General features: G+C 51.3%; 1 protein-coding gene across 1 annotated transcript in view; it reads left to right on the top strand.

Annotated features, from left to right (window-relative positions):
- Window positions 1–26,307, top strand: part of RIMBP2 (RIMS binding protein 2) — a 221,928-nt gene that overhangs the window by 117,033 nt on the left and 78,588 nt on the right. Inside the window, exons 4-5 of the mRNA XM_060120952.1 lie at window positions 11,450–11,554; window positions 20,083–20,133. Coding sequence (XP_059976935.1) covers window positions 11,453–11,554; window positions 20,083–20,133 — 153 coding nt within the window. The 5' untranslated portion in view covers window positions 11,450–11,452. The remainder of the gene's footprint in view (window positions 1–11,449; window positions 11,555–20,082; window positions 20,134–26,307) is intronic.

The raw sequence follows: 26,307 nt of genomic DNA, 5'->3' as shown, positions 1-26,307 counted from the left end.
CATGCAGACCCTGGAGCCAAGGGTTGGGGTTACTCCCTGAAAAACGTGAGGCCGAGAGTAGGGAAGGGCTGATGTCCTTGGGATAATTCAGGATACTGCTCTCATTTGAACAGGAAATACATGCGGGGCAGAGAAGATTAGCAGCTGTCCATTGCAGAACAGGAAGTCAATAGGATGAGAGTAATTGGGACAATTTAGAGAAAGTGAAGTTTGAGTTAGGCTTGGGGCACAGGGGGATTCATGAATATTTAGGAGGAAATCAGACCATTAAGGGAAGAGGGAACCTCCTAATTGAAGTCAGAAAGGAGGCAGAAATGACCTTGAAACGTTACTGGGACATGAAAGCTAGCCCAACACTGGGGTACTTGGTGGCCTGCCAAGGGGCTGATTGGCAAGCTTGGACAGTGAGGGAAGTGGGGACAGCTACAGGTGTCGAAGTCACTCAGCCACCCATCCATCCGTCCATCGACCCGTCCATCCATCCGTCCATCCATCCATCCATCCATCCACTGGACATCTTCACAGTAACTGTGAAGGGAAGGTGAAAAATGAGACAGAAGGATGTATTTGTTTCCATTTTTCATCATTTCTAAAGTTTCCGGTATTCAGCAGATGGGTGTATGTCAGAAATAAAATGGAAAGGTGTTTGTGTCTTGTCCCATTTCTAGTAAGCTCTCAGCCCGCTGGGCTTTCAGCCTTTGGTGTTTGGGCAAGAAGACTTCCTAGACAGAAGGCTGGGGCCTGGACCCAGGGAGTGTCATCCTTGAACTTTTTCCACCACTCTGCATAAGCCCCAGGCTTCAGGGCTCACTGAGATTGCACGTCTGTGCCCTACCTTCCAGGGGAGGAGATAATACAGACTCATTAAAGCAGCTCTCAGTCCAAGATCAACTACACTGAGAATGAAAGGAACAACTTTTCCTAGTTGGGAAGAAGCATCAAAACCATCTTTTTTTTTTGGTAGGAAAAGTTTCAAGCAAAGTAACGAAGGGATATTAAAACAAACCAGTGAAATTGTGGGTAAGTAAATGAAGCCATTCTCAGGCTGTAAATGTTCCTGGACTGATTAATCTTTACTTTGCAGGGTGTCAGCAGAGTTCAGATTTCAGTGGGTTTTCATTTTTTTTCTTCCAGTTGTCACAGTAAATCTATAAAGCAGATTTGAATCTAATTGTAAAAACTCAAGTGAAAGAAATATAACATTTCCCCCCAAAGTTACTTAGTTCCCTTAAGACGCTCATTTTGAAAGACTGCTAGAAATGTAATGTCAATTTGGAGTTGGCTTCATCCTTTTCCTTCAGTCTCTCAGCCAGATTTCAGTTGAAAGGCAGACAGCAATCTAGGTGTCTTCAGGTGGAGGGACTTTAACGCAGAGGATTAGTTACACAGGCAGTAGAAGAGCTGAGAAGTCAAATATGCACTTGGAGATACATCACCTCTAAGGCTGCGGAGATGGGGGCGGGGTGATGGTCTTCCCAAGGGCCGGAGGCTGAAGCCATGGGTGAGGGCTGCCCAGCAGGAGCTAGAGCCCCAGGGGAGGAAGAGCCACCTCTGGAGACAACACGGGAAGCAGAGAGAGGGAGAAATACCTGGCTTCTCTCTTCTTCCCACCTTCTGGTGCCTCCAATTGGCCAGTCCCCAAGAAGCAGGGGCAGGGCCGTCTGGGAAATGTAGTTCTCTGTGAGCAAAGCAGGGAAGGGGGAGAAGTGGATCTGAGAGCATTAGGACAGTTTACCGGCACACACCAGGGTTATACCTAAGTTGGGGTTGGGGCCACATGATACCAAAAGGTGGAGGATTTCATCTCCCACCCACCCATGCATGCATATGCTGAGATTTCCACCGTTCTGTCCAGTTCTTATTATTTACATATAGGCTTTAAAAATCCACAAGCCACAGTCTAACAGTTTTTCCCCATCATTTTGGAGACAAGGCTTAAAGTTACATGACATCATTGTAAAATACAAGACCAAAGGATTGTATCAGTTTCAGGTGTGTAACATTATGATTTGATATTTGTCTGTGTTGCAAAACGATCACTGCCATAAGTCTAGTTAACATCCATCACAGTACCTATAGTTACAGAATTATTTTTCTTGTGATGAGAACTTTTAAGATCTACTCTCTTAGCAACTTGCAAGGTATAATTAACAAAAGGACTAAAGATTAATTGTTTAGTCGTATGAGTTCGTATTGACTCTTGGTTATGCCGGTGTAGTGCAGAAACCTGTGCCGGGTGGTTCAAAGCTTTGTTTTCTGGACTCACCTGTTAGCCATAAGTTCTCTAGGGTCTCGCCTCTCTGGAACTTTCCAGAAAGCAGAGCCAAAGCCCTTCTCTCCGGAATTCACCAGTGTCTATGCACGTGTGAGCCTGTCTGCCAACCTCCGATGAAGCAGTATTTTTCTGCGGATGAGGAGGGAAGTTCTAGTCGCAGGTAGTTCTCACCAGTAGTTCATCGGTGTAGGGTTTGTGCACCAAAGCCCGGGAGGGTCCTTTTTTCTGCCCTTCACCCTGTGCACCCTCCCTGAGGCAATGAGGGCAGAATGGACCTGCCATCTGGTTGGGACGTGGGGGAGGAGTGGAGGAGAAATGGAAGGAGAGACAGAAAGAAATACTGATTAATATCTCAAAAATATGAACCTTGTAACACTGTGGTTTTCTATGTGTGTTTCGACGTAGGCATATCTGCTGGCTCTATTTGGAAAATCAGTGCTGTACTGGACGAAGCAATAGCATATCCTTATGCCAGGACATAGAGTATGCTGAGTACGTGCGTGTGTTTTTGAGGCTTGTCTGTTTCTCCGCTTTAGCTGGTTCACAGATCTTACTAATGTTCAGCTCGCAGGTCCAACCCCATCCGTCGCCTGAGTTCATTTTTTCTCTCCACCGTCCACCTAACTCCACAGATTTCAGCCTTAAAAACCAATCTCTCCCTTATTTTTAGTTTACACTTTTTCTCACCATCCATTTAACTCTACTCTTCCTCAGTCTTCAAAGCCCACCTCCTAGAGGACATTGGACAAATGGATGACACGCACCCTACCAGCATGGTTTCCCTCCGGGAGAGTTAGTTGATGTATCTGGTTCACAGTTTGGTTACAATGTGGTGAGAATTGTATCCCCTCTAGTCTCTCCAAAGGCAGAATCTAGTTTCCTGACAGCCACAGGGCGGATCTTCCATCCATAAGCATTGGTTGAATTCCATTTGGCAAACGTGAATCCGGCTTCTACCGCCTGTGGAGTGTGGGCATGGAAGAGACGTTTAGAGTCCAACTGAGAAAGTGAGAGTTACACAAGATAAATCAGAACAGTACAAAGCTGATTATAGTCTATATGCAGAATAATAATAATAATGCCTATATAATAATAATGCATATATTATATGCAGAATAATAATAATGCATATATAATGATGACAGTACATCTGTTATATGCAGAATAATGATAGATACCATCAGTGATGGAGAGACCAGAGGTGAGGGTGGGCTGGAGCCATGGGGAGGATGTTCTGCATAAGGGACTTCACTGTCCTGTCATTTATGCCATCCCGCTGTGTGCCACAGACTGTGTTAGACCCTGGGGCGTATCAGCAGATGGAGATGAGTTCTCTAACCTCGTGGATCTCACAGAGGAGCAGGGGGAGGGAAGACATAGAATAAATAAACATATAAATAAACAAGATAATCTCTGGAGGGGATACATGCTGTGAAGGGCCAGCCATGTGAAGATGCAGGGACCAGCATTCTAGGCAGTGGAATGGCATATGCTAAGACGTGGGGGTGGGGATGATCTTGACGTAACAGTGGAGCGGATCAGAGGCCAGCATGGCTAGGGCGTAGTGAAGGGATTAGACAGAGAAGCAGGCCCCATCACAGAGGAACCCATCAGCTGCAGCGAAGATTTTGAATGTTGTTCTAAGTGCAGTGGCAGTCATTGAGTGCCGGAAGCAGAAGACAGTGTATTAGTCAGGGTTCTCCAGAACAGAACCAGTCGGATATACAGAGAGAGACATGGAGATACAAGAGGAGCTTTATTCTAGGAATCGGCTCGTGCAGTGATGGAGGCCGAGAAATCCCACGATCTGCCTGCCAGCTGCAAGCTGGAGATCCGGGAAAGCTGGGGGTGTAAATTCAGTCCGAGTTCAGAGGCCTGAGAATTCAGGGGCTGATGCCGTAAGTCCCAGTCTGACCCCCAAAGCACGAGATTCAGGAGGCTGATGTCCTAGGGCAGGAGAAATAGATGTCCTGGCTCAAGCAGAGAGCGTGAATCCCTCCTTCCCTCTGCCTCTCATTCCGTTCGGGTCCTGGGCAGATGGGATGGTGTCCTCTCACACGGGGGTGGGGGGGGGACCATCTGCTGTCCTCAGTTCCCCAATTCAAATGCTAGTCTCTTCCAGAAGCGCCCTCCCAGCCACACCCAGAGGTCATGCCTTCCCAGCTCTCTGGGCATCCTTCAGCCCAGGTGAGTTGACACAGAATTAGCCATCACAGATGGCCGTGTTTGGGAGAGAGCACCCTGGCCTCTCTTGGGGACCTGTCGGGCAGCAGGACCGATGGCAGGAAGACCGACTCCAAGTCTGCTTATGGTCCGGCCGAGGGGTGATAGCGGCCGGTCGGGCAGTGACGGCAGTGGACACGGAGAAAGGAGCCAATCCAGGAAGGGTTTTGGTGCAAATGCAAGATTTTCTAAAGCCTTGGACGCCGAGCAAAGGAGGGAAGGGGGCAAGAGTGACTCCTGGCTTTTGGGCTGTAGGAACTGAGTGGCTGGCGGGGTCCTTGCTGGAACGGGGCAGCTGGGGGCACAAGTGGCTGGAGAAAGAAGGTCAAAGTCTATCTTGGACAGGCTGAGTCTGAGCTTCCTCCTGCACGTCCACGTGGAGGCGAGGGGTGGACCGTTGGATGTGAGCGTAGAGAGAAACATTTCATTTGGCAGCGTGAGTTTGTGAACGGCAGTTAAACTGTGCTGTGGGATAAGATCCCGTAAAGAAAGAATGTCAGCAGAGCAGCGGCCATTCCAGTGTCCAGAGATCAGACAGGAGTGGAGAGGAAGGGGGACACCGGGCCAGCGTGGAGATCCCCGGGCCAGGAGCGGAGGGTGTTTCATGACCCTCCGCCATGTTACATGTTACATGCTGCTGAGACACGGGGTCCCTGGGCAGAGAAGTGACCGCTGGCTTGGACAGCAGGGAGCCCCTTGGTCATCTTGGCAGGAGGCTGCCGGCTGAGTGGTGGTAGGGGAGCCAAGGTGAAGAAGCTTTGAAGGGCGAGTGGGGTGTGAGGTCGTGGAGACAGTGAGTAGAGACACCCCGTAAGCAGTGTGTTGAGAAAAGAAGCAGATACGTGGGCAGCTGCTGGAGGGGAACATGGCTTTGAAGGGACAGGTAGGATGTGGGAAGATGCAAAAGAAGCTAAAAAAGTTCCCAGCTAATCTTGTCCCCCGAGCTGCGACGCCCATCATAATTAACCTCAAACACCATGTCCCTCCGAGACAGGCTGAGACCTGGACCCTTTGCCGCAGTGCCTGCACCTGGACAAATGTCTTCTCAAGCAATAAAATAAAAAGAAGCTAATAAGGGACTAAAAATAACTGTGTGCATCTGCAGTTGGGGCAAATTATGGATAAAAAGATACAAAAAGACCCCCCCCCCAAAATCCAACGGCTACTTCTGAAGAGCCTGGAGGAAAAACAGGGTGTCAGGAGCAAAGGCAGGGCACTGCGCAGGGCCCCTGCCCTCAACACCACCTAAGCGGTGCACATACCACCTAAGCTATCCTCTGCCCAGCCACCTGGACCCACGCCTACCCTCACCCCAGATAAGGAGCCGGCAAGGGAACCTGTTGTTCGTTTTTCGCTCCCCGCTGCTGCAGCAGAGGCCCCGCTAGAGCTTTGCGGGAATTTCTCGTCCGGCCTTCTATCAATTTCTGTTAATTAAGGAGCGCCAAGAACCCTGATCCGTAACACCCCCGAGGGGCATAGATTTTTACACACTTTCCTTTCCTGAAAACTACTTTATATTGACTTGGTCCCTCAGCCCGAGGACAGCTATTTCCATCCCAGCTGTTCCATGCACCTGACCTGCACACCCCCGTCTCCCTTTTGCCTCTAAGCAAGGAGCCCGCTCAGTGTGTGTGGCCCCTCTGTCCTTCAGTGACCCCGATGCCTGCGACGGCACACCTGGAGCAATTGTGTATTCAGTTAGTCTTTCTAATGAATCCTTGTAAGGAAGATGGTTTCCTTCTTTCCACTAATAACTTCCCTCAAAGCTAAATAAAGATTACACAGGCTGCGTTTGGCACTGACCACTTCCGGAATAAACAGAAGCGCAAAGATTAGCTGGAACGGCTGCCTAACTGTCCATCCCAGCCAGGTTCGCTCTTTGGGAGCCTGAAAAAGTGGATCTGCCCCTGGTAGAGTTTCACGGTGAAGATGGCCATGGAGGAGAAGTGGCCTGAGGCCAGCAAAGGGTCAGTGGTCGGGCGGACCCTGGCTCTGTGGTTTGCCGTTCTTGGGATGGCTTCCAGGCTCTGCTGCAGCACCCTGTGTGGCCTTAAGCAAGGCGCTCAGCTTCCCTGAGTCTGTGGCCTGTTGTAACGGTGAGCACAGCACACAGCTCTCAGCACTGGGTGAGACAGGGCCTGGTACTCAGTAAGTGCTTACTGAATGGTAGCACATTTTGTTTAACTGCACCATCTTACCAATGCCATCATCCTAGTCACTCACTGCCTTGCTGGTAGAGTCCCTGGTCACCGAATACCTTCTACCCCGACCCCCCTGCCCCGTGCACCTTGAGTTTTATACTGAAGTGGCATCACGTGATACTTCATAACATGATGCTGCGTTACATGATGCTGCGTTACATGATGCTGCGTTACGTGATGCTGCATTGCGTGATGCTGCGTTACGTGATGCTGAATTGCGTGATACTTCATAACGTGATGCTCTGTTACACAATGCCAAATTACATCATGCTCTACCACATGGTACTGTATCACATGACACTTTATTACACGAAGCTGCATTACAGGGTCCTGCCTTACATGATACTGCATGAGGTCCATGGGAAGGGGTTTTCTTATATTCAGAGTGAAAGGTAATAGGCTTCATAGATGCCAGGTACTACCCTAAGTCATGTCATATTCAGAACCCCTTTTCGAAGCAGGTGTTCATTCCTAATTAACTAATCAACATTGTTAACTACCCATCGAAAAGTTGATCCAATATGCTAATAAACAGTTCATCCCGAAGAAGGAAATGAAGCCCAGAGAGGTTAAGTCACTAGCTAGAGGCAGCAGAGCTGGGATTTGAACCCAGGCAGTCTGGTTCTTGATCACCTCACCCTGCACTTTTATTGACCTGAGATACCGGAAACACACCTCCACCATCGCTGTCCCTGCAAGCACCTGCTGGGGAATGTTCAGAAAATTCCCGGAGCTGGGCCGAGGCCAGTGTGGCTGGAACAGACTGGGTGGTCAGAGCTGAGTCCAAGGAGTCATGAGGGAAGATCACAACGGATGGCTTATTTACTGAGTGACCTGTCCAGGGCAGGGACCACAGCCTGAGACAGGAGCCTGTTTACATCCTAGGGAGGGGAAGCAGACAGTGGGCTAGTAAAGTGTGAAATATATTAGATGGTGAGAAGTGCTCTGGAGTGAAATAAAGCAGGGTGGAGAAAAGGATGCTGCAGGGGGGTTGGTTATAGTTTTAAATATGGCTTCACCGAGAAGGTGGTATTTGGGCAAAGCCTGGACTTTGAGAGAACAAGCGCTTCCAGTATTGGGGATGGGGGAAGAGTGTGACCGGCAGAGGGAACAGCATGTGCAAAGGCCCTGAGGTGGAAGTTTGCCTGGTCTTTGGAAAGAGTAGGAAAGCCCGGGTGTGTGTAGCAGAGCGGGAGAGGCGGGCAGAGTGCAGCCTCACCGCCACGGCAGCACTGCGGTCTTACTCTGTGTCATGAGGACCACTGAGGGGCTCTGAGCAGAGGAGGGGCACGACCCACCTTCTGGGTGCAAAGACCCCTCAGCCTGCGGCGGCCAGGGGTTGGCCTCAGGGTGGGCATCTGGCCGGTTTGGGCCAAAAAGACCAAAGGGGAAATCGTCAGGCACACTCTGGAAAGACGTTCCTCCTTGAAGTGATGGAGGATTAAAGGCTCCCTTTCCCTCCTGTGGGACATTGTCCGCACCAGAGAGCGGTGTCTGGAGCAGGGAACCTTCTGGAAGCTTCCTAGGAGCTCAGTGCAGCCTCCGTGCTCCACAGTCCTGTTAGCAGCCTGGCTCAGTGCCTCGGCTCGGTGGGAATGGGCGGCATCCAGGCGCCATGCTGTTCCCACGCCTGGACTCCACCCACAGCCCTTCCTCGGGGAGCGGGGCGGAGCTCCGTCACCAGCCTCTGGTCTCCGCTTCTTCTTGGGGAGGCTCCGGCCACTTCAGTGAATACTGCCAGCCTCTGCTACACCTGCAGCTCCGTAGCCCCCCGTCCCACGCCGTATTTTTCTCCTTAACACTTAGGACCACCTGACACACTCCACATTGTTTAATATACGTGGGTAGGGTCTGTCTCTCCCTCTCGAGTGTAAACTCCAAGAGACTTGGTTTTGTGTGTGTTTGTCTTCACTGCCGTCACCTTCAGAACGCAGGGTGGTGACTGACACATGACAAGTACTTGGTAATTGTTTGTTGAATGAATGAATGAGTGAGCGAGTGAATGAGTGAGTCTTCATTATAGTATTGGATTGGCATTTCATCACAGGATTAGGCTATGTGAAATAGCCAGTCTTATAGGTCAAAATGATTGCATATCAACTTTAGTGGTTCAGCCTAACGCTTCTTGTTGCAATTGACATTTCCTTGTTTATTTGCTTTGCTATGTCCTTTCTTACCCGCTCGCCCAATTAGAATGTCCATCCGTGGAGGCAGGACCCTGTTGTTCTTGATGCCCAGCGTCGTGGCACATGACAGGTACCCAGTAAATGTTGGTTGAATGAATAAATATACAGAAGTAAATGAATGAAGGAATGGAACAGAAATACTCCTCTCTAGAGCGAGAAGCCTCACACACACGGTCCCATCGACCCTCTGACAACCCCATGAAAGTTGGTGGAGGATAAGTACTAATGAACTCTAGTGCCCTTAAGAAGAAACCCAATACCAGACAAAAGTAATATCCCTCTGAGTCGGTGAGAAGTGTTTGTGGAAGAATTTCCAAAGCTTCTTGGAAGCTCAGAGAATTCCTGACATGTTTAAAGGCTCTGGGGGTTCGTCTTAGTGTTCCTGAAAATGCCTGGTGCCTTGGGCCACCGGTCGGGGAATCAGGGTGGGTTGGTGGTCGGCAGGGGGGAGTCGAATCTGCCACAAGAGGTCATTAGAAATTGCTGGGCCCAAGTTGGTAATCAGAGCTCCGCAGGGCCGGGAGAGCTGTGTTCAAGACTGGCTCTTGGGAAGCTACGTAGCAATAACCCCTCTCCTGTCCAGGAAGGCGAGGCGCAGTCAGACCAGGAAGGCTGGAGACTGGAGCAGACGCAAGAAGTTGCATGTGTGCTGTTTCTCCTCCCGCCCACATACAGACACAAACGGCCCATTCCAGTCCCAGCTCGGGGCAGGTTATAGTCACTGACAAACACACCCATTTCCACCTTTTCAGGGGATTTGGTTCATGTTTGAGGGGTTCTAACTTTCCAGGATCCTGGGTTCTGGTGAGAGTTTCCATAGCAACAGTGAAACCAGCACTCGTCCACCGAGGGGCTAAGAAATTGCAACTTCCCAGGGAAGTGAGACAGCAGAGGGGCTGCAAGGTTGTTTAGCCCCAAACTGGAGACAAAGCCAGAGCGTGATGTCGCCACGCATGTAACACGTGCAACACGGGCTGCAGGAAGACTTCACTTTTTAATGCAAAAAAAAAAAAAAAAGTAGAACTTTGGGATGTGAACCTGCAAAGCTTCCCCATCTGTGGTTAAAAGTGTTGAGTGCCAAGATCTTTCCCGGAAGGAAAGAGCTTTTGGTGGCAGTGGGTGGGATGGACTTGGGAAAAATGGTGAAGAGAATAAATTTGCCTCTCTGCCCTTATCTCTCCGAGACCCCTTCCCCAGCCTGGGGGATAAAAATAAGTAAAAGAATTAAAACAAAATTTAAAAGTAATAATAATAAGTCATCAACAAATTCAACCTAAGGAAGAAGGTATGTTAGGGTCCCTTCCCCATTATATCAAGGTATCTCCTGTCTGTATAACAGGGGTCATGCCCTCGGATGTCAGGTCACAGGAAGGTGAGACTGGGTCTGCAGGGACAGCGGCAAAAAGGAGGCGTGTGCTCGGGAAGGGAACAGCTCTGACTCAGCCTCTGCCAGCCCCTTCGGGTGGGACACATCGCTAAAACTTTTGGGAAAAGATCCAGATTTTTAAAATGTTGATTGCTAAGCCATCTTTGGCATAGATCTCGTTATAAAAAAGAAATAGGAAAGAAAGAAGAAGGGAGGGAGGGAGGGAGGGAAGGAGGGAGGGAGGGAGGGAAGGAGGAAGGGAGGGAGGAGGGGAGGGAGGGGAGGGGAGAGGAGGAAGCTGAATCCAAATGTTGTGCATTCCCTGTGATTCTGCCTGTGTGAAAGTCTATCCCACCCACGCCTTTTTTCTACATGGTGTCATTTCTCATGTTTCCTCCCCACCAGGGTTCACAGGTGGTCGCTGTTAGGGCCGGGGAGGTCCCGCTGTCCTGGGATGCTTGCTGGTGGGTTCTCCTGGGGGATGACTTTGGGTGACAAGAAATCATCAGAGGTGGGGAGAAGATGCTCCGATCAGAGGAAGGGTCCAGCCCTGGGACTCCCTGCCTCGGTGGGACCTTTGCAGAGGGACAAATGAGGGGGCATTTGGACTTGCTGGGGCTGAGCACCCCGCTTCCCCAGGGCGAGCGGACAGGACCAAACCCTGAGATTCAGAGGCTCCACGGAGGCGTCCGATTTGAATCCCAAACGGCCACTCACCATGTGTGACAAACAAGGAAAACTTGGTGTGTCAGTTTTCCCATCTGTAGAATGGGGCTAGTTACAGTACCTCCCTCCTACGATTATTGTGGATGACATGAGTTAAATGGTAGTAAACAGCTTGGAACAGTACCCCTATGTAGGGAAAAGTCCATAGGTCTTGGCTGGTATTTGCAGAAGACCTGGGGGAAAAACACGGAGAGAAGGGAGGATTTTTTCCAAACAGGAAGAAGAGAGCTTCACCTCCACAGCACGGGAACCTGCAGCTCTGCTCACGTGCTCCTGGCATGTAAACTAGAAAATGTGAAAACGGGGGAGGGAGGCTTGTGGGTGTGAGGGTTTCCCCGGCTGGTCCCTGCTGCCCTCGGGAGAAGCCGGGGATGCAGGCGGTGAGTCAGAGTGGGGAGCCGGCCGTGGGGACCCAGGACGCAGCTCCCTGCCGGGCGCTGGGCTGACCTGACCTGCCCTCCCCCCAACGCAGCACATGCGAGAGGCCGCGGAACGGCGGCAGCAGCTGCAGTTGGAGCATGAACAAGCCCTGGCCGTCCTCAGCGCCAAGCAGCAGGAAATCGACCTCCTGCAGAAGGTGAGCCGGGCTGAGGCCGGCGGCTGGGAGGACGCGGGCGGCGGAGGGGGCCTGGGTGCGGGTGGCTGGCTGCTCTCCTGAGCCCTTGCTCGCAGGCTAGGGAGCGCCTGCCTCTCCTTCCTGGCGCGGAACGAGTCCCTGTGCTCTCTAGTTTCTCCTAGGTTGACTTGCGATTATGTTCTAAACTGCCAAAAAAATCAAAGGAAAAGCTCTAACAGTCGATGCTGGCGAAATTGTAGGGAAAATGGCACGCCTGTGGATTATGGAAAAGGGTATGAATTGCTTCAGCTCTGGGGGCAAGCAACCTGACAGCGTCAATGAAAGCTAAAAACACAGGTCTATTTTGACCCTGCAACCTTCCATTCTGGGGATATGCCGAATATGCCCTGTAAGAGACACAGGAACCCGTTCACAATGATGGTTTGGTTTGGTCTGCAGTCCTGCAGTGTGGGCACAGGTAACGGGGTTAAATCGAATGCTCACCCCAGGGTGTGGTTGTGTGAATCGCGGGGCATCCATGCCACAGAGCAGCGCGACAGCCTTGGGAGGAATCATTTTGGTTTGCAGCTGCTCTCTTGGGGAGGTTTACATCACAGTCTGCTAAGTGAGCAAATCAAATTTCAGAGAAATATGTGCAGCGTGATCTCATGAACGAAGGACAAGAGGGAGAGAGAGAGAGAGAGGGAGAGAAAGAGAGAGACGGGGAGAGAGAGAGAGAGAGACAGGGAGAGAGAGAGAGAGAGACGGGGAGAGAGAGAGAGAGACGGGGAGAGAGAGAGAGAGAGACGGGGAGAGAAAGAGAGAGACGGGGAGAGAGAGAGAGACGGGGAGAGAGAGAGAGACAGGGAGAGAGAGAGAGAGACAGGGAGAGAAAGAGAGAGACAGGTAACACAGAAAGAAGAAAGAAAAGGAGAGAAATAAGGAGAGAGAAGAGGGGAGGAAGACGAAAGAACAGAAACCAGAGGGAGGGAGGCGGGGAGGGGATTGGGGCACTGAGCGGTTCAGAATGTGTATCCCCATGTCACTTGTGATGGTTTGGGGACCAGGAAAGTTCCTTCCTGCCCCATCCTTAGTCACAGGCCTCGGTCCTCTTGGCCCTCTCCAAATGCGTCTGAGGATTCCTCTTTCAGAGCCATGGGTCTTGGGTCCCTGTGTCTATCTCTCACTGCGTTTCTTTCCCAAAGCCCGGTGCCCCCCACCCGTGGGAGGGCAGCCGGCCTTTCCAGCCAGGGCACAGTGTGACCGTTGGCACAGGTGCTGGTCCCAGACGCCACCCGGCGCCAGATGGGATGCACAGCAGACACCTCTTCCTCCAGTCGGTGGGTCCTTCCATCCCCCGACAGTCCCTCCAGGTCTTTGATCTCAAATAAAGGACACGATGGCTTACCCTGCCTGGGTGGTGACCCCTATCTGTCAGAGTGGTTTTTCTGCTCCCGAGTTTATTAGCGGAGCGTGTGGCATCGGGCAGGTAACTTCTGATGCTGTTTCTGTTATCATTTATGGAGACCTCGCGCTAAGGATAGATTTCATCGGGCCGGTGCGATGGACACAGTTGCAGTCCTTGTGACCTGTCATAGTGAGTTGGCTGGCCCGCTGAGCAGCGGTGTTTCATTAGATGCTATCCAGAAAGGATATTGCTGGGAGATGCAGACAGTGATGTTACTCTTATCTTCTCCTGCCACGTGTGAGGGACCTTTCGGTGCCTGGAGATACCTGCCTGGTATGTGCGCTCCTTCACTGCCTCCCCAGAAGCCATGCCCCCAGGCTGGGAATTTCTAGGACAGACAATACTCCGACAGAAATACAAGTATTGTCCAGCAAGGGAGACAGGTCGGATTTTCTCAGCAGAGCATCATTTTCCACGAGCTTGGAGTTTCATTTACGAAGCACTTGATGCCGGGGAAAGTGCACTAGAGCCAGGTCCGTCATTCAGCTCCCAGTGTCCCCTGAGCACCGTCCAGCTTCTTGTGCTTCATTTTCCCCCTGTGTTCATCCTTGTCTCTATTTTGGACACACGGATGCTTCATCAGTGGGGGAGCACAGGAAGAAAAACTAATGAAGGATGAATGTGTCAACTTCGTAATTTCTTAGAGCTCTGATTTTCTTTTTAAAAAAAGTGTTAGAAGAGAAAGGTTGAGACTTGAATGGAGCAAAGACCGATGAGTTCTCTCCAGCGTTTGCGCGTCCGTTTGATTTACAGCACGGATGGCCCTCGTGTTGCACCTGCTGCCCTGATCCCTCCTTCCTTCCCTCCTTCCTTCCTTCCTTCTTTCCTTCCTTCCCTCTTTCCTTCCTTCCTTCCTTCCTTCCCTCCTTCCTTCCTTCCTTCCTTCCTTCCTTCCTTCCTTCCTTCAGGGTAGGACAAGACCTCTGCCTTACAGAGTGAGAGTAAGTGAACAAGTACATGAAGAATTCAATAAGTTCAGATCAAGAAAATGCATGAAGGAAAACCCATGAATGAGAGAATGAATGAAGTGAGAGACTGATGAGGGCAACGGCGTTAGATGGGGTGAAGTTGGAATGTGTGGCTGACACCCGTTATGCAAGTGCTTACGTCGTATGGAAGGACAGTCTAGCCCTTGTCCCCCCACCTCAGTAAAAGTCACCAGAGCTCTCTGAGTTCCAATTTGATTCTCATGAGACCACAGTGTGAGATATCTCCAAGGGGCCGCCTATTCTCTCTGACTACAACTCCCATTATTTCTTTTTTTTTTGAATTGAAGTATAGTTGATATACATCGTTGTGTTAATTTCTGTTGCACAGCAAAGTGATTCAGTTACACACACGCACATTCTTTTTCTTAATATTCTTTCCCACTATGGTTTATCATAGGATACTGGATATAGTTCTCTGTGCTCTACAGTAGGACCTTGTTGTTCACCCACGCCATAGATGAGCCTGCCTCTGCTAATCCCAGCCTCCCACTCCATCCCTCCCCAACGCCCTCCCCCTTGGCAACCGCCAGTCTGTTCTGTAGGTCTGTGAGTCCATTTCTGTTGTGCAGATACGTTCATCTGTGTCGTATTTTAGATTCCACGTGTAAGTGGTGTCCTACGGTGTTTGTCTTTCTCTGTCTGACTTGCTTCACTTAGTATGATCACCTCTAGTTGCATCCGTGCTGTTGAAAATCCCCATATTCCTTGAACCCACTCCCATGGGCCCCACCTTCATCTCCCCAGTGCCGTGGCTCTTGTTCAGTCACCCGGGACGTCCTGCTCAGTGGTTAGTGCCCTGCCCTCATCCTCTTTGACACAGAGGCACAAAGAGGGGGTCCACCTCCCCACCCCCCAGGCTTCCAGGGCCCCACCCTCTTCCAGCTTTCCTCCTTCCCCACAGACGCCCTTAAACATCCCCAAGAATCAGTCCGCAAGCCACGTCTCTTCTTGGCCTACCCTCGCTAGGTCCCCGTGGGGTGGAATGCCACCCGCGAGCCAGCCGCCAGATTGGGTTCTCCAAGCCCCGCTCCGCCTCTGAACCCCACTTCTTTTGTCCAGCTAGACATCCAGCTTGGACGGTCTCAAGCGTCATGTCCCCAGTCGAATTCTGTTCCATCCTCCGCAACGCGTGCTCCGCACACGACCTGTCAGGCTCTGCAAAGGGCAGCATTTCCTTTTTGTACCGCTTTTCCTTTTCCCTGGAGTGAATTGCCTCCTTCTGTGTGTTTGCTCCGTCCTCTGTGTACCCATCACTCCCCTGTTCCTAAACCTTCCGCCAGAGCTGTAGAATTCCTCTCGACATGTCCTGCTCCAGGGGACGTTTTAACTCCATTTCCCCTGAGACGTCCTGCCTGGAGCCCGGCCTCTTCTTCCTGTGCAGGCTGGTGGCTCCGGGGGCCAAATGCGAGCTGGGCCTGGAAATGCACTTCGCCGTCACCTTGGGAATTCCCGTCACACCTTTCTGTACTTTGTTGGATCCGCTGCCTCCTGGATCCCATAATATATTTTTTTCTTGATGTACAGGATGTGTCTAAGGAAGCTATTTTCCCACGAAATGTAGGTGGATTTTTTGACATTTTACACTCCTTGGAGATCCCTTGGTGGTTTCAGCCTCACCTCTGGACCTGGCCACCCTAAGGAAGGTCTGGGCATTCAGCCAGCTGGAAGGTCAGGCGCCCGGAACCTTCCCCAGGGGGCCTCTGCCCCCGGAGGCTCAGCTCATCCCTCCGCTCAATACGGTGGTTGGCAGAAGCAGGTGAAGGAATGTGCAAGTGGAAACACTTGTTCGGTTAAAGAATGAACGAATGATCAAACTGCCCGCGGCTATTCTAATGGGAATCAGGGTAAGATAGGGCCATCAGCCACCCCTTATCTCTGGTAGCTGGTGGAGGCATAGCTTAAAAATTCAAAGTCCAAGCAGAGCGAGTCCCATCTACGAGGACTTCTCCACGGGACGCCTGCTCGTGGAGATCGGGGTGCCAGGGGCTGAGGCAAGCATCCTCACTTCCATTCATTCAGAAAGAGCGCCTGAGCATCCTGTGTCAGCCACGTAGGGGCTAAGGCACAGCCGTGAGCGTGCGCGAGGCTGCGCACGTAGGCTGTGCACCATGGCGATAATACTAAAAGCTACGCCGTGAACATCTGCTCTAAGTGCAGCACGCTCTGGGCCCAGTACCTGGAATGCACGTGTCACCATCTTGAAGTCCCCGCCTGCCTCTGTCTCCTCCTGTCCTGTGTCACTCTCCACCCAGAATGCCTGGTCCCCAGATAACGGCAGAGCTGGCTTACTGCTGTCACTGAGGTCTCCACCTGGCCTCCCGCCAGCGCTGCTGCTCTCTGCCGCCTCAGCCCGTGTAGTGATGCCACTTGCTCTCTGATGTACCTATTTGCCTATTGCCTGCGCTCGCAGAACATTGCCTGCCACAGAGCAGGTACTCGACAAGTGATGCTTGGGAACTGAATGAATGGATGAATGAACGGATGAATTACTGTGGGAATGAATGAATGAATAAATGGAGATGCTCGGCAACTTTGAATGAATGAATGGATGAATTACTGGGGGAACGAATGAGTGAATAAATGGAGATGCTTGGGAACTTTGAATGAATGGATGAATTACTGGGGGAATGAATGAATGAATAAATGAAGATGCTTGGGAACTTTGAATGAATGAATGGATGAATTAGTGGGGGAATGCATGAATGAATAAATGGAGATGCTTAGCAACTTGGAATGAATGAATGGATGGATGAATTACTGGGGGAATGAATGAGTGAATAAATGGAGATGCTTGAGAACTTTGGATGAATGAATGGATGAACGAATGGGAGACCTAGTAAGATTCCATCCACTGATGTAGTTCATGGTCATATGAAATTACCAGGATAACTGACGGTTAAGTTCTAGGCAATCCTCTATGAATGTCTGCTGAATGCATGAGTGGCGGCAGCGGTCAGCCGTCACCCGGAACCTGTGGGATGCGGGTCCCCTTACATGCAGGACCTGGAGGCCTGACTCCGACCCCGATGTCTCCAGGGAAACGGCGACCGGAGTCCAGCTGCTTTAGCTGCTTCGGATTTCCAGTTTCTCGTGCGGGTTACATCTTTGTCTTATTACAATTAGCAGCTATAATAATCCAGATGTATGAGCAAAAGAGTTTTTCCACATTTAAAATTCGTCTGCAGATTTGATCAATGTGACTGTCCTTTCAAATTCCTCCCATGTGGGAAATGAAGGCTCCAGGTTTAAGGCCATTACTGACACGTGGGTTGCTAAAAGAAGCCAAACTCCCCCCACATCCCGTAAGAGCGCTTTGCCTCCATGGCAAGTGCTCCCCTTGGATGTGTTGGATTTAGTCGTTGTACGTGGATGGTGGGGGGGGGATCGCAGGCTGACCCTCCGAGTTCATTCAGTTCTTGTTTTCTCCTATGACACATGCCTGGAATATTGGTTCATGGCTTCCTCAGCTCTATGGAACTCAGGGACCTGAGTTGAGGGTCTGTATAGCCCTCAGTCTGGAGTCCATGAATCGTGTTCACTTTTCTGTGGAGCTGAGATTAACAGCACCCACAAATGACCGTCCCCCTGCTCATACCAACCAGCATGCACACTCCCAACCCCATCACCAAGGTGCTTGGGTCCTTATTATTCCGAGTATTACGTGTCCAGTCTGTCTGAGCCGCATGTCCAGAGCTTTGGCAGCGGGAAAGCTACATCCCCTCTACACAGCTATGCCTCCCCTGAAACAAATGTGCTCGCTGCGGTGTCAACCCACCCCCTGGACATTTGGTCCCCTGGATGACGGGCCCCTTCTTCGGACAGCAGGACTGCGGGCCTCCCTAGGAGTCATGGTCCCTCTCAAATTCACCGTGTTCCGTAGGAAACCGTGTCTGCGTGAAGATCTCAGCTTCCCCCGTGCGCTGGCAGTGGCCCCCGAAGTGAGCCTTGCTTAGGCTGTTGCTTAGATCCTGCAAGGATTCAGTGCTGCCAGTTTTAACTGTTAATTTTAACCATCTATTCTGATGCCCAAATGGCCAGCTTGCAAGTAGCCTACAAAAACGAACTCCTGACTTTCACTTGAAGCCAGAAACGAAGTTGTCACTGCCAGCTTGGCTCTGTCTTAACAGCCTGCGATAGCGTTTTTAGTTGTTTTTCATTCTGCCATTTGAAAACTATCTTTGACTCAAGTGGCTCAATGATGGTGTTATTTATATAATCCTTGTACGTTCTCTGGTTGTTTGTCTTTTTTTCCTATTTCGTGATTTATTGTCCCTCTTGTTGTTTTTGCTTTGAGAGGAATAATTTTGAGCCTTTGAAGACGGAGCTGAATTCAAGAATGGTCTAGTTAATTTGCCGCGTTCTGTTCACTTCCCCAGCTCTTAACAGCCTCATTGGAAATATGTGAGAATGAAATGCATATGAATGAACTCTATGGAAATCTCAGGCTACTTTTCGCTTTTAGTCTGTGCTGGAGAAGCCAAGCCCTTCCCTCTTTCCGACTCACGGAAGTTTTCAAGTGAGAAGCAGAAGCTGTTAAGATAGCTCTCACTGGCTTATTTGTGATGTGACCTCTTCTCCTCATTATTCTCCAGGCACCTGGAGAAAAATATACCTCCAGAAATGAGAATTCTAAATGTGAATCTCAGTTTAAGACATGGATTCTCCCTTAGTGCTCAGTTTTTAGAGGCAGCTACCCTATAGCGTCAGGAGAACATCTCAAAACGTTTGTGAGACCTGGGAGACCAGTTTGATGGGAGGCATCAAGGTGGTGATGTGGGGACAGGCCTTCCTCCTCCGTCTTATGACACCCGCACCCTCTCACTAAATTTTGGTGTCTCCAACTTTAAAACGGGGGGTGTCGTGCCTTCAGCAATTGACGGTTGTGCTCATTAGGACTCCTGGTTTCAAGTGACAAAAAAACACAAAAAGAGAATTTCGGTTGTACACGCAACTGAAATCTAGCTTCAGGTGCGGTTGGGTCCAGGGCCCAGATCAAGCTGGCTTCAGGCATGGTTGAACCCAGCACCTCCCGAATCCCTTCAGACCTCCGTGGCTCTCCTGCCTCTGCTCTCCCTTGGCTTCATTTCTGGTCTCCACGTCGAGGCCCTGGCTGCTCCAAGGCTGCCCCTCATGGTGGCAAGGTGCCTGCAGCTGCTCCAGACTCTCCTCCACTCGGCCTCAAGTTCCAAAGGCGAGGGGCCTCCCTTCCTCCCAGCGCTCCCAGGCAAAGTCTCCTTGTTGTAACTGGATCATGCACTCACCCCCTAACCCATCACTGTGAGTCTAGAACCTTGCTCATGTACTCAGTGCATCCCCAGCAAAGTCAGGACCTCTTCCCAGGACATAGTTCCAGGCAGGCAAACACAACAGATATTTACTGTCATCACAGTATTAGAACTTCAGGGTCCGTGAGGACAGGAAATAATAATGTTGCATCTCAGGTTTGTGTGAACTTACCGTGTGGCCTGGGCAGCAGCCGTCCTGAGAAATTTCTTTGGTGAAACTTGTACAATTTCTTATTCTGTGGAGCTGATGGCTTTGTGTCAGGTAATTTGAAGAAGGCAGCCCCCCTGCTACAGCTGAGAGCCTGGGCGCTCAGGACCACCCGGGCAGCTCCTTCTCGGGACCTGGTGGGATTTCAGCAGACCTTCGTTTATCTAGGGGTCAAGTTCGCATGATTGTGTTTTATTTCTCAAGCAGTTAAGGACATTTGAGAAAATTATGGTGCTCCCTGAGGCTTTGGGAAGAATGATCCTGCCGTCTGGGTTCAGCCTCCGACCGTGTGTGTGGCCCCTTCTCAAGAATAGAACCCGGCTCCTCCCCTCATGCACCAGCTGCATCCCACCTGCCTCCCTGTTCTCTGCCACATCAGGGGCGCTTTCCAGTTTTTACAAAGAGCATCAAACCCGAATCCATTCCTCTTGCCCAAAGGGAGAGACAAATGAGAACTGCTTTAGACCCTTAGAATTTAGGGGTTTATTAGAGGAATAAAAAGCAATGACCCACACTCCCGGATAATGTAGACATTAATCTTTAATTCTCTTTTTCTCCCTTTAAACGTTCACTCTTCTGTTTTTTTATCATCAAAAAAGGCTCAGGTTGAAGCTAAGAAAGAACACGAAGGCGCAGTGCAGCTGCTAGAGGTAAGCGAACCGGCCATGACGGCTTTCTTCCTGGGGGTGGGCGAGGTCAGGGGATATTGCGTTAATGCCTCATGGAAGCAATAGCTAACCTTTACTGAGTGCCCGCTGGGTACCGGTTACTCAAGCAGCCTATATGATAGGCGCCATTATGGTTCCCATTTTACACGTGAGGAAGTGAGGCACAGAGAAGTTAAGCAATTTTCCTGTGGCCACACAGCCAGCATCAGAACTGTGGGTCTCAGAGGTGGTCTGCTCTCCTCTGCTGGCTCCTCCTGGATGGAAAGCAAGGAGGGTGAGCCCGCTCACTTGGGGGGCATGATTTCCTCGAGGAGAAAGGTCGGGGGATGGGCCATTCCTATGGGTGACAGATGAATGGGGGAGTTGTAAGTGACAGCACTAAGCCCAAGGAAGCACTTGGCATCTGAGGGGGGCGTTGGCAGGAATCACAGCAGTGAACACGATCAAGGTGCTGCCACGGGCACCGTCCCCATGAGCACAGCGGGAGCGACCCTCCCCAGCTGCCCAGAGGCCTTTCTCACTGGCCCTGATGGTGGGGGCTTGGCCGGAAGTGGGGGGCATGTCTGGACCACTCTTCTGTCCCTGGCTGATGGCCTGCTGCCAGCATCCTCGGGAGCAGGGGGAACTCCTGGGATCACCCCGGGGCCTTTGCCGTCTGCGTTCCTCATGCATATGATAAATGGACGTAAGGAGTGTCCCTGCCGAAGACAGAGGTCACCCAGTTCCTGACTCCTCACTACAGACACGGCAGCGGGCTGTGTCTGCACAGCTGGGGTGGTCCCACGAGGCCTCCTCCCCTAGTTCCGTCCCATCAGGAAAGGCCAAAAGGGCCTTTCCGCCGGGCTGCCACCGCCGCACATGGGAAGCACCTGTCCTCTTTAAGATGACCTTGTCTCTCGTCCCCAGGGGACCAGCGGCCACTTAAAACAGAATATATTCATCTCTTGCGTTGCCTTTTAAAATCTATTCCTCCCCCAGGAAAAGGTTTCATCATTACGGTCATAGGTATTAAAATTGATTTTTTGAAAGCGTCCATTAGCTAATGAATATCTGGAGAGCTGAGAGTAATAAATTGCAGAGTGGGAAATATATAACCCAGGAGACTGGGAACAGGCCTCCAAAGGGCCGTACATCTCCCTGAAAAATCACTTCATTCCCCCGCCAGCATCACTCACCGCACTTTGATTTACATAGTCTCCTGGCTGGAAGTGCAGTTTCTCTTTTCCCATCACCCCAAGCCCATAGATCTGATCGTCCGTGTTGTTTTTATCCGCCTTCTGAGCTGCCGCTCTGTGACAGCCCCGCAGAGGTCATGTCCCCCGGCGCTGGCGGCCGTGCGTGCCCCGGCACGTGGGGATGGGCGTAACGTGCTTCGGTTGGAAAAACGGAAAAGGCAGTGCAGATGCACTGAGAATCTGTGTCTTCTTTTATTCACAACATCTTCCTGTCGTTGTGTCTTGCTTTTCACCCAGAACACGCTGGAGAGCATGCAGGTATTTTAGGGAATGATGTCTGCCCCTCCCCCTCCCCGTGTGCTTGGTTTGCTTCCCCGTTCGTGGACCAGCCGCGCACCCCTGGGCCCGCTCCATCCGCCCCTTCTTCCGAAAATGGGCAGCTTTCTGATGCGGTCGGTCGTGGGTGCCTGGGGCTCCCTGGGGCCAGGGCAGCCGAGGAGCTGCCCCTGGGGGCTCCACCCCAGGGAGATGCTTTATTCTGGGCATTGAGGCCCAGGGCTCTGTCCTCTGAAGTGATGAGCGGGGCCAGCAAAGCCGGCTTCCATTCTCAGGCTGGAAGAACGTTCTGTGAATTCAGATGACCTCGGGGAGGAGAATTGTCGGGATGATTCTACCCTTGGGTCAGCCACGTGCTTTCGAGCCCGGCCAAGAGCCCAGAATTTGGTGGGTCCGTCATCGGAATTCAAGCCTTGCACCTGAGCGGTCCCATTCCCATTCTGTGTCGAGTGAGGGCAGCGACCCTCCCAGCAGCTGGGGACCCTTGCTTGTTCTCACAGGCGTCCGCCTGGGGAAGAAGAGAAATGAGCTGTCCCTCCAAACAGGGTTTTGAGCCTTTTCCAAAACTCTGAGTTTGGCCGTGAATTTGTAGAACCAACGACTTTTCTCACTCTTGGGTGGTTTCCAAAGCGGGGTTCTGGGACCCGCAGTATCGGCATCACTGGGGAGCTTGTCAGACCCACTGAGTCAGAAACCCGGAGTGGGGGACCGAAATCTGAGTTTTAACCAGCCCTCCGGGTACTTCGAGAAGCGTTGTTTGGAGAGTGCCAGGCTGGTTACAGGAAGAACTATATCTGAAGGGGTAAGCCCCCTGGGAATCTTGGCCAATCCTGGTTCAGCACCTTAGTAACCAGAATTGTTGACCAAGAATAACCCGAGTGCGACCCCGCCCGCCGATCCTCCGAGCATCCCTAGGGGGCAGCGTAGTCTTCGTTTGGAAGTTCTCCTTCTCTGTGCCTCCTACTTGGCAGGCTGGTGACTTCCTTTAGTCAGATATTCTACCGAGCAGAACAACCCACCTCCTTGCGCAGCTAGAGAGAATGCAGTGACGGAGAAGGGCTGCCCCGGAAGACGTGTTAGGTGAACCCCTCAAAACACCTACACGCGCACATCCGGTTCTGTGGACGTTTCTCAGTGCTGTTTGCTGATGAACGATTGGCCAGGATGTTTGGAGATGGGGGGGTGGAGTGTCTTTATTCCTGGTCAGGACACCCAAGGACCGATCCGGGCTGGCTTGGGGGCTGAGCAAAGACAGGGGTCAGGAGTCAACTGAAAATAGAACAGAGCTTTTCAGAATCCGGAATCAGAATCCAGGTTTGCTGTTTGCAGACCTAACAGCCTAAGAGCAGGTACTAGCTACATAGCTTCCTTGGCACTTTATGAGGGAGTGAGTTTAAGACAAAGAAGCAAAAGAAAATAGTTATAACAACAGCAACGGTGCCAACAGCAATGTTTATTGAACCCTTCTCTGAGCCGGGCACTGTTCTAAGGGTGCATCTGCGGGTTACCTAGGAGATAACGGACGTATTGTCCCTCTCAGTCTCCATGACAACCAGGGGAACCGAGGCAGGAGAAATGACTTCTGCAAAGCCTCGGAGCTAGTCAGGAGCAGAATCAGGAGCGAAAGCCCCAGGAGTTTGGCGTCAGAATCCAAACCCTCCACCACTGCACGGCAGCATCTTCTGATCTCGGAATCCTGACCTCCCTGTGAGGTGGGGTCAGGTCTCCTGCCAGCAAACCTGTACCAAAAGGTGGATCAGCTCCCGCAGCAGCCAGACTTGGAAACGCTGGCCGAGCAGCCCAGCTGCCCTTCCCCAGCAGCAGCAGAGACAGGAACGCACGCCACGCGGCCACAAGTGACAAGAGTGATGGAATTTCATCCTTTTAATACCACCCAGGGAGGTTGGTATCAACCTCCTCATTTCGCTGATCAAAAACCAAGGCACAGAGACGCTGAGCCACCTGCCGAGGACACACAGCTTCTAAGAGCAGAGCCTAGGCCCTGAGGGTCCACGGGTAACACCATCGCAAGTCACTGAGAAAAGAGTGTGCAGAGAAGAGATGGCCCGTGACTGTGGGGCCCGTGAACCCTAAATCCTGTTGGGTAGGAGGCAGCGAGTTCTGGGGTCCGTTGCCAGGGGACTTTCGCCCATGGTGAGCTGCTTCCCGCCGGTGTGTCAGTGCTGAGTGCTTCGCATGTGCATCTCGCATGCTTTGTGGCTGATTCTCCAGGGCTCCTTCCTAGGTATTTATGGCCTCACTCCCAGCACTTGTTGCCGTCCTCCCGGACCAAGGCATCCACCTGCGGGAGATGCCAGGACGAGCCTGAACAGGCTCCATTCATCCCTGAGTCTCATTCGAAAGGAGACAGGGCTCATCTGGAGGCAAGGGTCCAGCATCTGAGTTGCACGGTGACTCTCCTGGTCCCCAGGCTCCTTTTGCTTTCATGGGTCCCTTCTTCCATAAAAACATAAAAATTATATTTTACATCTGCTTAGGTGCAAAGACGAATATAATCCAGGTTGGATTCATTATTGTTATATTCAGTTTTCCTCTGAGTTTAAAGGAAATTAAAATGAAACCATTTCTGTGGGTCCCTAAACAAGGCCTCAGGTACCCTCTGCTGCCTGGCTTGTGTTAAGATGCTCAGTGACCGTCTGGCAAGGGAGCGTGCTTGTGAGTAAATGAATATGTTTGGTCCCATCAAACAGATGAACTTGGTCTCTGGTGCATGTGTTAGGGTAGGCCAGGGTGTGCTGCAGTAACAAACACCGAAGTCTCACACTCAACGCACAAAGGTTCATTTCTTGCCGGTGCAGATATAGGAACACTCCACGAAGCTCCACTCCACATGGTGACTCAGGGATCCAGGCTCCCTGCATCTTGAGGCTGTGTCATCCGGAGCGTACGGCTTCCTGGTCACCACGGCAGGGAGACCTCTTCCATGTCTCAGCTACAGAAGGCACGGGTGTCACCTCTGCTTACAGGCCGCTGGCCAGAGCTAGTGACCCAGCCCCGCCTCACTGCAGGGGAGGCTGGGAAGTGCAGTCTCCCTGGGTGGGGGCCTGGTGGCATGGCTCTGCCACGTCTGAATTCTCGAATCTTCACAGAGCAATGCAGTTTTGATACTAAAGTGGACAGACAGAATATTAGCTAAGTCGAGAATCTGAGACGTGCACAGATAAAGAAGTTTATACTTAATGCTCTGCCTTTAAATCTCTTAAGAATTCTCTGTCCTCCGGGAATTGTGGGGATGGGGTCTCTGCCTCCCTAGGGTAGACTTGGCTACCCTGCGCCCATGAGTCTTAGCTGGAGGACGAGGTTGTTAGGGACAAAGAAACTGGGGCAGGTATCTGGGGGTTCAGCCACCCAGGACTACCTCTGCTCCAGCTTTATCTCCCTAACGCTCCCCTTCCCAACCGCAGTTGGGAGGACAAAAGCTACAGTCAACGGGAAGCCCCAGGTTTTGAAGTCTCCTCAGTGAAAGGCGTTTATCTGCGCACAGGGTGCCTCTGTGACTAATGCTTGTCTATACAGAAACAAAAGACTCAAATGACCCAGACCCACCAGCAGCAGAATTCACTGTGCTTTGGTTGGACAATTTGATAAAGGCATTAATCGTGTGAACCAAAGCAAACGTTTAAGACACTTGTGTTTTAATAGTGCTGACTCCACACACATTAAAGGATGCGAAACATTAAGTAAAAAGTCACCTTCACCCAAGTCTCCCCTTGGTTATTACTTTGTTACATTTTAGTATCAAGATGGCATTGTCCTGTAAAGATTCAGAGCAATTATTTGTCAAAATCCTGGAATTCAGAGCCGGTTCAGATGAACTGATGGGGTTTTTCTGTGTACATTACAGTTGCAGGCAAGAGCTGGGCGCGGGTGTGGGTATTAACCTGGCAGTGGAGGCTAATTCTTAACTGGGAATCACCGTGAAAGAGTATGGAGAGACTCTCCGTGTCTCCCGCTGATGATAAAAAGTGGGGAGATTCTAATCTACCTGCATGGGCTGAAATGCACCATCACCTTTGCTGAAAGCAGAAGTTCGGCCGTCTGAGAGGCAAGGGTGATTGGCTCACTAGTTAGCCATCCCTCTGGCGCTGTCCTTTGCCCGCAGAGGACAAAAGATCTTAGTTTCTGCTCATGGGGCCCCTACCATGCCCGCCAGAGTCTGGGCTTACAATTTTCCAGAGTTCTGGAAGGAAGCTTCTCTCCCATTTTATAGATGAAGAAACTGAGGCCCAGTGAGCTTATGTGACTTTCCTCCACGCCCTCTGAGTGAGTGAGAGAGTGGGGGCGGGGGTCTGGGATCTAGACACAGCCCAGAGCCTGGAGTCAGAGAGGATTGGGTGTGTCCTGCCACTTACTGGGTGTGTGACCTTGGTCTTTTGTCCATCTGGCCTGGTCTTCCTCAGCCATGCAACGGGCTCACACCAACTTACCCCAGGGAGTCTCTCTGGCCATCAGCACTCGTGCGTAGAGAGCCCCTGGCAGGCCCTGGCACACAGTAGGTACTCACTAAGCAGTAAATAGCACCACAAATCTTGTTTACCCCTAAAGACACCGCACAGAACAACTTACTCCAAATCCCTCCCGCACTGCCTAGGACGCCCCTGGCTTGGCTGTGCTAGCGTGAGTG

This window comes from Lagenorhynchus albirostris, chromosome 14 (genome assembly GCF_949774975.1).
Source record: "Lagenorhynchus albirostris chromosome 14, mLagAlb1.1, whole genome shotgun sequence".
Lineage (NCBI taxonomy): Eukaryota > Metazoa > Chordata > Mammalia > Artiodactyla > Delphinidae > Lagenorhynchus > Lagenorhynchus albirostris.
The sequence above is the reverse complement of the archived record's forward strand: the minus strand, read 5'-3'. Positions and strand labels throughout refer to the sequence as shown.